At 52.1% G+C, this 12,794-nt stretch overlaps 5 protein-coding genes across 5 annotated transcripts; 3 read left to right on the top strand and 2 right to left on the bottom strand.

Moving 5' to 3' along the window:
• Positions 1-198: 198 nt before the first annotated feature.
• MRS44_002322 (uncharacterized protein) lies at positions 199-3,559 on the top strand (the record flags this gene model as incomplete). Its single annotated transcript, XM_046273057.2, has 5 exons — positions 199-252; positions 306-393; positions 456-1,086; positions 1,760-1,846; positions 2,095-3,559. The coding sequence occupies 5 exons, from the start codon at positions 199-201 to the stop codon at positions 3,557-3,559; spliced, it is 2,325 nt and encodes a 774-aa protein (XP_046126896.2).
• Positions 3,560-3,681: 122 nt separating this feature from the next.
• On the bottom strand, positions 3,682-4,413 carry MRS44_002321 (uncharacterized protein; the record flags this gene model as incomplete). Its single annotated transcript, XM_046278948.1, has 1 exon — positions 3,682-4,413. The coding sequence occupies one exon, from the start codon at positions 4,411-4,413 to the stop codon at positions 3,682-3,684; it is 732 nt and encodes a 243-aa protein (XP_046126894.1).
• Positions 4,414-5,362: 949 nt separating this feature from the next.
• On the bottom strand, positions 5,363-6,844 carry MRS44_002320 (uncharacterized protein; the record flags this gene model as incomplete). The annotated part of the gene is made up of 1 exon (XM_046278947.2): positions 5,363-6,844. The coding sequence occupies one exon, from the start codon at positions 6,842-6,844 to the stop codon at positions 5,363-5,365; it is 1,482 nt and encodes a 493-aa protein (XP_046126893.2).
• A 1,343-nt stretch (positions 6,845-8,187) lies between these two features.
• Positions 8,188-9,174, top strand: MRS44_002319 (uncharacterized protein; the record flags this gene model as incomplete). Its single annotated transcript, XM_046279694.1, has 1 exon — positions 8,188-9,174. The coding sequence occupies one exon, from the start codon at positions 8,188-8,190 to the stop codon at positions 9,172-9,174; it is 987 nt and encodes a 328-aa protein (XP_046126891.1).
• A 1,588-nt stretch (positions 9,175-10,762) lies between these two features.
• MRS44_002318 (uncharacterized protein) lies at positions 10,763-12,574 on the top strand (the record flags this gene model as incomplete). Its single annotated transcript, XM_046284322.2, has 1 exon — positions 10,763-12,574. One exon carries the CDS (start codon positions 10,763-10,765, stop codon positions 12,572-12,574), a length of 1,812 nt encoding a protein of 603 aa, XP_046126890.1.
• Positions 12,575-12,794: the final 220 nt, after the last annotated feature.

The following is a 12,794-nucleotide window of genomic DNA, read 5'->3' as shown; positions in this document are numbered from 1 at the left end:
CTATCCAATGAGAGCAGACATTTTGCGATCCTTCCACCACCGGAATCAGCACCCCTGTTGATGCTGGCGTCAGCCCAAAACCTCCACCTCCATACTGCTGACGGCAGAGGCAGCATAGCGAGTTACACTTGAAAAGCACACATTTTCCCAGCCTGCTACTTGGGACCATCTTCCAAGCCGAGAGTCCGAGCTGGCGTCATGTCATCGACTACATCTCGGGTCCGCGGGACCCCTGTGCCCAAGCTACCAGAGGTCAGCTAGCCTGAAGGCGCACAGTGAATGAGCGTCTTGCTAAGCGTTGGCAGCTCATAGATGAGGAAGACAATTGGAGTGGAGTTACCGATGCAGCGTCACGCAGACGGATACAGAATAGGCTCAATGTCAGAGCATACCGTGAGTGGCCTGGATGCTCAATAACACCAGTCACAACAGCCCATGCTCACCTTGACCAACAGGGCGGCGAAAGGCCTTTGAGCTAAAGGGAAAAGCCACAGTTGACCAAACCATCAAGACCGAGTCCGAGATACCGTGTTGGATTGAAGCTCAACAAGCCATACGTCTAGTACCAGCATCCGCGGCTGCCAAAACCAACAATCCTCATGCACCTCTAATACCCCGGATTCCTTCCTCCCATGACTCCATGGTTCCGGTCAGGACCCCCAAGCCTCGAATTACGTTCCCCCTTTCCTCCGATCACCTGATCGTTCTGCTCCAATTCAACGTCCTCCGTGCATCTCTCGCTAATCGAGAGCTGGTATCACAACTTGGGAGTGCTCCTACTGCCGAATGCTCCTCCGCGGCAGAACACGTTCTTCCATATCCTACAGATCCAGGCATCGTCCCTCCGTCTCTTTTACCCACAGCACTCCAACGCACGATCCCGCATGAAGGCTGGGTAGACATCATACCTCACCCTGTCTGGCGCGACAACGTCCTCCTAGCGCTTGGTCAGTTTGACGAAGATGCGCTTTGGTCAGATATCATGGGCGGCCTCTTTGAAGGATTTCCGGAGTCGCAGATTGAGCATCGGGGTGTCATTGCGTGGTCACCTCCGTGGGATGCGAGCGGATGGGAGTTATCACCAGGGTTTGTGAGGAAATGGGGCTGGTGTCTTAGAGGGTGTGAAGACATATTGGCGATAACGAATCAGTGGAGGCTGAAGAGAGGAGATGAACCAATCGTTTACGAGCTGCCGTAGTAGGATTACCTGTTATGAGTAACAGTAAACGCTCACAACGATGCGTATCAAGCCACAAAGTGCCGTTTTAAAATGAAACGGCTCTTAGGGGAAACAATTGGTCGCCAATAACGGCGAAAGTGCCTTGACGCGTAATACATATCACACTCAGCCGCATATCATCATGACAAACTTGAACCAACTCGTGAGTCAGGGCTATATGATTGGACGTGTAGTCTTGAGAGCTCAGGTTGAAGGAGGCAGCCAAGAAGGTTTCCAGACTAGGCTTGCAGCCACGATCTTTTGTCAATCTCGTTTAGAGACATAAATAGCATCTCAAACCCAAGTCTATGTCCCAAGCGAGTTCAAGCCACCGCCTTCAGGGTGAAGCTGAAACAGAGTCACCCAAGTTTGCCTGTTTTAAGTTGCTTCACGATGCACTGACTCCTCGCCGTCTTCGTTTCAACAACTACTAACCCAAAGCGGAGCAAAATACTCAATCCTATTGGCTGCTTCGTATTCAACCCAGCATCCTGAATCGCGAATACTCCACTCAGACCGTGTTTTGCTGCGCCTCCCCAGACTCGGACCGCGCATCTTTCTCCCCTTTCTCTCAGATCTAAAAGTCTTTACAACAACGGCCATGCCACAGAATATTCTCCCCGCCAAGTAAGATAACGTGCAGAACCATGAGCGAATCGAAGCCTTTGCCTCGGAGGCCCAAGTTTAGGCGGGCTTATGGCCCTAAAACCCGGACTGGATGCATTACCTGGTGCGTGACCCGCTCAACCCCCAACCCCCTTGTTCCCCGTGCCGAGGAAAGAAGCTGATAGGTGACATTTGTTGCTGGCTATAGCAAGTAAGTTACCTTGCCGCTCGATAGCTTGGCTCAGGTCTAAACCAACTCCTTCGTGCAGGATCAGACACGTGAAATGTGACGAGGAAAAGCCCATATGCCGACGATGTCGCGATAGCGGTGTCAAGTGCGACGGCTATGCTCCCCCTCCACCTCCCAAGAAGCCAGTTCGACGACGCGATGTTTGTGTACCAGAGTCAAAGCAAGTCATCATCTTCCAACCCCCATCAGCACCCGGTGCCCCCATCGAGAGATACTATCTCGACCACTTCCACCACTGGACCTCCAAGCAGCTGACCAGCTCAACCGACATGTCCAACTTTTGGATGACCTTTGTATTGCCTCTGGCCCACAATTGCGAACCAGTAAGATATGCAGTCTCTGCTGTCGGTGCCGCCCATCGGTTCTTTATGGCTGGTCAGGATACTCGATCTCCACTGCAGCAGTTGAGAGGCTTGGCGATGCAAGAGTACAACAAGGCCATCTCGCATATCGTACCCCACATGTCGATGGACTCGGCGTTCAACATTCACTGTACCTTGGTCTGCTGCATCTTGTTCATCGCCTTTGAGGGCATCACGGGGAGATACACTGAGTCTGTTCGACATCTTCGGGCCGGTAATCGTCTACTAGCCCTGCCGGCCCTTGCCTCGGACACACAAGGACGACATGTCACCAGAAAGCTGACTCAAATGTTTGCCACCTTGGGAGTCGAAGCATCCATATTTCTCGAGGATAACATCCTCCCCGCTACAGACCCTCCCTACCGCGCCATCAGCGCATCCGAAGCCCCTGCTGCAACACCATTTCGAGACCTGGAAGACGCAAACTACGAGCTACGGAAACTGGACGTTGAGGCAGTGGAGACCATGGCTGAGGAGCCTTGGGAGTGCAATTCAAGCGACCAAAGCCCAGATTCTGAGAAGATTATGTATGATGAGGAGACCTGGAAAGAGCTGGACAAAAAGTTTGACCACTGGAACACTCGCTTCGAGTTGACAAAGTCAATGCTCCAAGAGAAACAGCCTCTGATGATAAACGCCACGCAACTCGCCATCCTCACGGTGGCGCAGGAATTCTGGAAGATGAGCATGACTTGGGGGCCCAACTCTCCACCGCCCATCGAAGCAATGTCGTCTTTTCTCGACGCTTCAGAGGCTCTGGCGCAGCTGGTCGTCGTCCCTGGACATCCAACATTTTCCCTCGACGGAGATCTCATATCTGGCCTCTCGTTTGTGATCTCTTTTAGTGAGGATGAGGAGCTTCGGACTCGTGCGCTCGATGTGCTCAGGTCTCTCAATAGACGTGAAGGTATCTGGGATAGCAAGGAGGTTTTGGAGATGCACGAGGCAGCGCTATCACTTGAGGATGCCAAGGAGTGGTATGAAAAGGAGGTTCCGGGTGGGGTGCCGGGGTTTTTTTTGGAGGTGGCGAGGAGGTCGAACAAGCTCAACCCGACGAACAACATTCTCATCACAGCTGGCCATTATAAAAAGGAGGATAGTCCATCAGATGGATCTTGTTAGAATATTGAAAGCGGTCATACTTGGAATCTATTCATTTCTCGTGTATATGTACAGTTCCTGAAACCACGGCATCATTTATATCACCACCGTTGCCCTCGAGTCTATAACCCCACCCAACACATTTAGCTAGCCAGCTCAGCTCCCTCCTGGGGCTGGATCTCAATTAGGTTGCCATCAGGATCGGCGACAAAGATGAGAGGCTCGTTGGTGGGACCCAGCACCTGGGAGATCAGCTCCCTCTCCTCAGGGCCAAGTTGAGCGAGAGCTTCGGGAGTCAGGCTGGTAGCTCCAGCGACCTTGCTGCCGAGCTCAATGGGGTCACCATACTTCTTTAGAACTGGAATGTGAGGGAGCGAATCCAGACGATCCTGCATCACCTTGGTGTCAGGCACGACCATGCCGATGTGCGCAAAGGTGTTGGGTGTCTCGATGGATGAATCGATGTTGTAGACGGGAACATCGACATAGACCAGCTCGATCAAGCCCTCAGCGTTGTTCTTCTCCCGGTTCATCTCAAGAGCGGTCTGGTATCCAGTTCCATTCTTTCCACCGTGAGGGTGACCCATGTAGGTGATGCTAAAGTGCTTGGAAACATGGAGAGTGAAAAGCTTGCGGAGACCAAAGACGCTAGAGTAAAAGTCGACACTGGCGGTGAGGTTTCTGACGTTGATGCAGAGATGGTTGATGAAGTAGCCGTTGGTGGCAAAGTCGGCGGGCTCATCAGTGCCGAGCTCAGGATAAGGGTAAGTGATGTTGTCGTTGGCTCCTCGGGGTTGAATGTGAGGGACAGCATGGCTGAGGACAGGAGCGAGGAGCTGAGCTCCGATAATGAGGGTAGAAAGAAGGCGAACCATTGTGTAAGTTGGTTGGTTGTGAGGTGTGATCAGGGTGCGGTTTGGGTGTGTAAGTTGAGATTTAATGTGTGAGATGAGATCTTGCAGATGAGGTGAGGTGAGATGAGATGAGATGGTGTGATGATGATAAAAAAACAAGACCAAAACAATACTCTTTATATCCTCATCTTCAACCACCTACAACAATATCAACCTCTTTATCCTCGCCTTTACACTCGGTTGGTTCTGTCACCGCTTCCGCGCGCTTACATCCTATCGCCCTCTTTTTCGCCCTCGCTCGCTCGCGTTTCCTCGCGCCAAGCCGCGTTTCAAGAGCGATTGGTCAAGATGCGAAAAAAAAGCATGGACGATCCGATCCTTGGATGCAACGCGACGCTCTAGCGTGAGGCGCATGAACTCTTGGTACCTAGAACTTGAGATGAAGGGATTCTCTTTCGCATCCTTTGGCCTTGGTGGAGGAGGCTGGTGAGGCTGTAAGGCGTTGATGCTGGGGTTTGGGTTGGGATGATCAAGGCTGTGATGTTGCATTCTCTCCACTTGACAGGAAATCCTCTCGGCCAAGATACCGATCTGTGTCTGTTTCCGACATTTCACAATCTCAAACAAGAATATGCATGAATCCTTTCGCTTTGTATTTCCACGTTGAGTAGACAAAAGCTGTTGGATCGAATCCTCCGCCACTTCATTTCTTCAGCTGTCATGTCACGAGGAGAGAGAAAGAGAGGTATTTCGGGATTTGTTTCAATTGAACTGCGCCAGGCAATTCCATCGAGACTGGCTCGAGGTGCGTCCACCTCGCCCAGTCTCGGGACATCTTCAATCTATGGATGCTGTTGATATCAAGATTCTATATCGCTGGTCTATTACAAATTCCCACGTCGAAAGCTGTCGACATTTCGCCAAATCCAAAAAACGCCAATAGTCAAATCATTCAATCTGTTAATCCTCCTTAGACCACAGCGGCGCCGTCGTTGGCGTCGGCGTGAAGGACAGGGTTCACAGTCTCGTCAAAGAAGCACTTGAAGTCGCTGCCGAGCTCCTGGCGTAGCGCCTTCTTGACAGCCTCCAGGACATTGGGGAAGACGCCAAAGTTGGCAGGGTTGTTCTCGTCGTTGTCGCCGCCCTGGAAGACACCGGTTCGCACCAGGCACGTGTTCCAGCCGTACATGTTGCCACCGATGATGTCAGACGCAGGGTTGTCGCCGATCATGTAGATGTTTTGGGGAAGCTTCTCCTCGCCGTGGAGCTCGCCCATCCAAGAGGTGAGCACGTCGTCGGCGTACTTGTAGGTAGCCAGCTCGGGCTTGCCATAGACGACACGCTCGAGGTCGACACCAGTGAGGGCCTTGTACATGGCCTCGAGACCGATGCGGAAGGCTCCCTGGGACATACGGGGGGTAGGGTGCTCAGTAGGGCAGAGAAGATCACCCTGGGAGAAGTAGATGGGGATGCGCTCAGCGACGGGGTCCTCGGCGACCGTGCCAAGGCGACCGTTCTTGCTGCGGAGAACATCCATGATGATCTGCATGTCGGTCGCATAGTCCCGAGAGTCGGAGAAGACCATGATAGCCTCAATGCAGATCTTGGTAAAGTCACGAGGACGGGAGGTAGCTCGCTCCTCATCAGTGAAGACACGGTAGGGGGCAACGGTAGGGTCCCAAGCGACAATGTCGTTGGGCACGACGATGTTGCGGAAGCCATACTGCTCAGCAACCTCACGGCATCGGTAACCCTCACCACCGACGACAAGGACAGTGCTGTAGTACTCGGCCAGAGCACTCATGGGTGTGTGGGACTGGATGAACTGGTCGGTGTTGACGGGGTTCTGGAGGATCTTGGACAGCTGCTCGCAGCGGGCCTTCTCGATCTTTCCAGATCCGTTGGTGAGGAAGATGTGGGGGATCTTGATACCGAGCTCGTTGTCTCCGTTCAAGATCTCAAGAGCCTTGCGACCCTCGGGGATAAGACGGTCGCCGTGGACAAGCACACCGTCAATGTCAAAGGCGAAAGCCATGTTCTTGGCCTTCTTGACCTTCTCAGCCTGGATGCTCTGAACCTGAGAAACGAGGAGCTCCCGGGTAGGCTGGATCGGGGGCATGCCCGGACGCGCAGGGCGACCGTCGGCATGGTGCACAGACGAGAGACGCGACTGACGCTTGCGGGGGATGGGGAGGGCTGTGCCGAAAGAGTTGCGGGAGGATCTGCGGTCCCTCATGGAGGGAGACACGCTGAGGTTGTGCATGTACTTGCTGGCCTCTGAGATGGCAGAGCGGGTGGCGGGCACCTCAATGGGGCCGGTATCCTCAGATCCAGGAATGGCAAGGCTGTTCTCGTTGCCGTTCTGGACGCTCGAGATGGAAGACATCTTTCGTAGAGAGCTGGGACTCGTGGGGACGTGGAGGTCCGACTCGTCAAAGGCAGATGGGGACATGTTATGTAGAGGTAGAAAGGCTAAAAATGCAAAGGATAGATCAGGGTATCAAGAATGAGTGTATGGAGATGGAGGCATTGATTGATGACGAATCCAGGGTCTACAGACTCGGGGAAGCGTATTTATCTATCAATCAGGCAGAGCATATCTCGGCTCCCTCTCCGCCACGCCACGTCGGGAAAAACTCGTTCATTGTTGATATCATCATCACCAACTTCGTCATCCAGGAGAAATCTCGAAACGGGGCTACCGACGACATATTGTGGAGCTCGGACACTCACCGTCAAGTTACAAGTTACACGTTATCTACGTTTTTTCACTCAAGCGAGAGTAACTTTGACCAAAGAACGTTCCAAGGAGAAGACACGTTGAGTGCGTGCACAACGTTTGGACCCGGAGTGACGTGAGCTTCAAACGTAGAGTATCCGCCCTGGACCCTCTTAGCTGGTTACACCATGGCGACGAGATATGCCTCAGATGCGAGAGCTTGTCGTCGTGTTCCTTGGCGGTACAGCCGCATCAGGCGGTAGTTCCGAGAAGTGGCCGTCCCAAGTGGGCGGTGCGGAGCCGCGGCTGATACGGTATGGATCTCGCATGGTTGTCCGTATGGAACGAACGGTATCGGTATGGATCTTGTACCTGTTGGCCGTATGTGGCCGCATGGATCTCACTGTGGTCTTATGGATCTCACTACCACCGTATCCATCTCTCCTCCGTCGCGTTCCGTCTCGGTTGGCCTACCCGCCACCCTCACCGAAAGAACCCTCTGACATCATGCCCCTTGGACCCTGGGAACTCCGTTTTCACGGTGGACCCGTTACGGGTAGGGCGGATGAGCCTCAAACATCGCAAACGGTAACAATTTGGGACGATCGCCACCTCTTCCCCACCCGTTGATAAGATTGCTTCCATTGTGAAGCCCGTGGTTGGTCCAAGCTGGTCAACCTATGACTCAAGAGGAACCCACGTAGCTCTCCTAGATAAAGTCAAAAATCAAGGGGGGCGAGTTGTTTTTGTTGCGTCTACAGTATGAAAATTTGATTTTTTAAAAAAGACATTTTTTATCGCTTCTAGAAACTCGTAGTAGGCACAATGATATCATAGCTAGTCCACTTTGTGTCGAAACCACCACGTTTTGTTGAAGGATGTGATAAAGCCACCTCGCCAACAAGAGGACCCTAATAATTTATCCCGGCTACAGCGCCTTGAGGCGAAAATATCTCTTCTGCTCATTTATTAAAAGCGGTTCCTTCGATATCTGTTATCTCACGCTATCTCACTCTTCTCCTTCTAACGCATCATATCCCTGTCATCACGAATATCGACCTACCTACCTATCCACCATGACCTCCAACACCACCACGTTCACCCTCAACAACGGTGTCAAGATCCCAGGTCTGGGATTTGGCACCTTTGCAAATGAGGGCGCCAAGGGCGAGACCTACAAGGCCGTCACCTGCGCCCTCAAGTGCGGATACAGGCACCTCGATTGTGCCTGGTTCTACCTCAACGAGGCAGAGGTCGGCCAAGCTGTGCGGGATTTCCTCAGTGAGAACCCCTCTGTCAAGCGAGAGGATCTCTTCATCACCACCAAGGTCTGGAACCACCTCCATGAGCCCGAGGATGTCAAGTGGTCGATGCAAAACTCACTGTCCAACTTTGGCCTCGACTACGTCGACCTCTTCCTCATTCACTGGCCCATCGCCGCTGAGAAGGATGCCGACAACAAGCCCAAGATTGGTCCCGACGGCAAGTACGTCATCAAGAAGGACCTCACAGAGAACCCTGAGCCTACATGGCGCGCCATGGAGGAGCTGCTGGCCAGCGGAAAGACTCGCGCCATTGGCGTTTCCAACTGGACCATCCCCGGTTTGAAGAAGCTGCTGGGCTTTGCCAAGGTCAAGCCTGCTGTCAACCAGATTGAGATTCACCCCTTCCTCCCCAACACTGAGCTTGTCAAGTTCTGCCAAGACAATGGCATCCTGCCCCAGGCCTACTCGCCTCTTGGCTCCCAAGACCAAGTCCCCACCACAGGCGAAAAGGTCCGCACCAACAAGACCCTCAACGAAGTCGCCGACCGCAGCGGACACACCTTGGCTCAGGTTCTTCTCGCCTGGGGTCTCCGCCGAGGCTACTCTGTGCTACCCAAGAGCTCAACTCCCTCGCGCATCGAGAGCAACTTCCAGGTTCCCACTCTCTCCGACGCCGACTTTGAGGCTGTCGAGGGAGTTGCCAAGGGCCGTCACACCCGCTTTGTCAACATGAAGGATACCTTCGGCTACGATGTCTGGCCTGAGGAGAGCCCCGAGAATGGCACTGCTGTCGCTTAAGTTTGATTGTGAATTTTGGAGAATACCCGTGGATGCGTGGCAGGCCCACGCGAGGATCAACATGTTAACGATGGCGTTTGAAACTGGGAAAAGTTATAGACTTAACATAGAGTGCTCGATGCTGCCTGAATGCAGCTCGAGCATATGAGATCAACAAGCATGTTGCAACCCAAGATGGTTGATGAATATCATAAATGCACTTTGCTTGCCCGTGATGGTGATGATGTTGATTGTCCTAATTCAACCGTATCTAGCTGAATTGCGTGATGCGCCACCCAATACCATTCGACAAGAAGTCTGACCCTAAGGCCAGCGGCAAATACTGGGCAGTCATGAGACAGGCGTGAAGACAGTATTCAAGTTGTGATAACATCTGCATGTGGGAGCCCCTTCATTGTAAAACATCAACTCACGATGTTTCGAATGTGCAACTTTACGAGATAGACAGTAAACTATTTCACCAATAAAACCACGCCACACATGAGCACCACTTACATGTTAGCCCTACATCTCGGTAGTCTACTTTTTGTTACCCAAGTTATGTTGAATGCAGTAATTATACATACTCACCTAGCCTAAAATCCCTCTCCGAGACACTCAGTATTCTAGACAACACTGCGCAGTTCTCCTCAAGCGAGTTGCTTTGGGCTAGAAAAGCATGCATCATCACCTCCCCGTCAGTTAGTTATGCTATTAACCACGAGAGTTGAGCGTGGTGGCTTTTGAGAATCTGGCAACTGCTAGCCCTTCACGGTGTGTTAGCATGTAGTCTTTCATTGGGCAGGGAAGTAACAATAGTATGTCTCACAATCTTTATAGTCAAATAGTGATGAAAATATAGTGCAAAAATAGAGTAATGCTTCAGGCTCTCATCATAAATACAATACCACTGTCAGGAGAGGGTTGGAAGATACGCACGCTGCTTTCACTATCCAGTTCAAATCTGAGTTTGAACATGAGTTTAGATACTTTATGCACTAGGTGAACGAGTTTCCGTCCCTTGGCGAAAAAGCGAGTTTGTCATCCTGTGAAGTTTCGACATTTGATTTTGCTAGAATTATACATTATTCTTCTTGATCCGCTGAGGGCAGATCAAAGATAGACGACTCGTCCCCGCGCTCTTGATACCCTGTAGGATTTCTTTTGGCCGAAAAGTTAGGCCCTGTCAAAAAAACTGCACTTTGCATTCACCATCCATGCATGGCCAACGCCCGCGACCGGCCGAGACCAATAGATTCACTATGCCAACATGACAGGGGTCTTCGGATCCAATGAAATCTCGACGCACTCTTCAGCTTGCTCAGCCTGCTGCGGGATCAACTCTCGTGATCCAGCCACCGCCTTTCCATTTTGTTTAGCAGTGAGGGTATATTCTAGCCATCGCATCCGCCGATAGGATCTAAGTGATACCTGAAGAAGCTGTTGAGGCGACTGAAACTCGCATCATCAATGACCGAAATTTGAGAAGTCTCAATATACCAGCTTTTGCCCACTTGAAACCTCGTAAGCCCTACTCTGCTTTGGTCTCTCTACACATAGGTACTCACCTAACCAGGTGAATCGCGCCATCGAGGACGTCACCAACGTCATGATATCTGGGGTAGAGTCTAGGACCGGCATATTGGCCGTGTTCTTGACACTCCAGCTCCTCGTCTTCATTCTCGAGATTCTTGTTTTCACCCCAAGCATCAGAACGCGAGGGTGGTACATGCCGCTGCGGCAATGGCTTGCTCCTCTCGGCGTTGCTCTCCTCGGAGTAATTCTTGTGCCCATCGTGTTCACAGACGTCAAATCGACCGGCGAAGCCCTGCATGGCAAGTGCGATGTCGGTGTGGATGCCGACGTCGCAGGTGACGGCGTCCGCATCGCGGCGTGGGTGCAAGTCTGCGTTCTCATCGCAATCTCTTTGCTGGGCACCTTTCACCCCAATGCCACTGGTGCCAAGGAGATGGGCGCTGGACTCGTCTTGACGCACATATCCCTGGCTATCGCTTTGCTTGTCCAGGTAAAGCAGCAGACACTGACATTGGCTGATGCTGCCGTCGGCGCCATGATTCTTGACGCTCAGAACATGGCCCTATCAATTCCCCTTGCAGCGAAAGAGTCCTTGGCCGCCAGATGGCAGGTTCGGGTTATGGGCTTGATCCAACTCTTTGGACTCATAACCCTTCTCTTCATTATCAGAGAGTTATTCCAGGGCTCGTTTTCCACCGAGGAATGTCCCTGCTTGACGGTATTCTGGTGGGCATGGCTTAGCAACTGTCGGCCACCCCAGAATGAACAGGCTCTATTCTGGGTTTACTGCAGTCTTCGGTGCTTGATATTCGCCCAAACGTCATTTCACACTCTCTACAACACCCAAGAATTCCACGAAGCCGAGCCAAAATGCGGCGATGAAGGAACCGAGATTCAACAGAAGGGCGGCGTGTTGGTTTCCATCACTTATCCCAACGACAGTATTGATGGACTGCCGGCCTCCTACAGCGAGTACCCTGCTACTACGTCTTCCGTGTACGCCCTACAAGGTGTGCTCGCGCTCACTTCCATGAATGCAGCCGAGATGGCTATTCGAGGCTCGAATCTGCAGCCATCATCCGCCATAAACTCTGTCGGCCAGATCATAGCCCTCGTCGTCGCTGCTGCTACTGCTTTGCGAGCAGGTTGGCTTTTTCTGATGCTCTTCATCCGTGACTGGACGTCTGGAAAAGTATCTGGTATCATGTGGCCTTTTCGACTATACAACTTCACGCAGGCGTCTGGCTGGCAAGGTTACACCCTGCTCCCGACATCTGACCACGATCCCAGCACGATCAAGCTTGGTAGCATTATCAACGACCCCAAAGACCCATTTAGTCCACTCGATGACCCTGTAACGACAGAACCGGCCGTCCGCACTCGCATCGAGGATGTCGAACAGATAACCACCACCCGCTCCCGGGGGCCCAAACGGGTTTTCAATCACATCCCTGCTTTTCGCGACGTCACGGCTGAAGATTTGAAAAGGGTGACAGCAGATGCTATGGAGACAGTCAAGTTCACGCCGAGCACGGATTATATTGAGGAGAGCATGAAAAAGCCCGGGGTGGAAGCCTACCTTGAGTCCATGCGTGGCCCCGCCAACAGAGTTTTTATGGTGACTGGAGTAATGAACGCGGAAGGTTTTACTCTTTCTACTTGCAGTTCATCTTCTACCTCTGCCTCTGCTTCGATGGCAGTTCCTGGGTTCCCTCTGGACATGGGCGCTAGCGCTCATATGGGTAGGAGTAAAGAAATGTCAACAACATACCAGGGGCTTATACCTGTTGCATATCGGTTGGAGGCTATCACGGTGGGTAAAGATGGCTATGTCTTTAAAGCTCAGAGATACGGAGGGGATAACTGCATGGACACAATAGTCTGAGACGCTCGCGCCTGGAGGTTTGAGTTTCCCCAATCTGGGCCGGTTGAGCTGGCATCCTTTCTCAAGTAGGTGCCTCTCATCGACCTCGAGGTTTGGGGCGGATGGAATCGATGAATGGACACCACGGCTATTTTTGAGACAATTCAATGATGGTAGAGAGAAAGAGAGGCGTTCATAAAGGAACCTAGTTAAAGGGAGATAAAACGTTTTTCCTCGGTCA

This window comes from Fusarium solani (assembly GCF_023522795.1).
Source record: "Fusarium solani strain SB1 chromosome Unknown bctg00000001, whole genome shotgun sequence".
Lineage (NCBI taxonomy): Eukaryota > Fungi > Ascomycota > Sordariomycetes > Hypocreales > Nectriaceae > Fusarium > Fusarium solani.
Note: the sequence above shows the minus strand (reverse complement) of the source record. Positions and strands in the feature narration are given on the sequence as shown.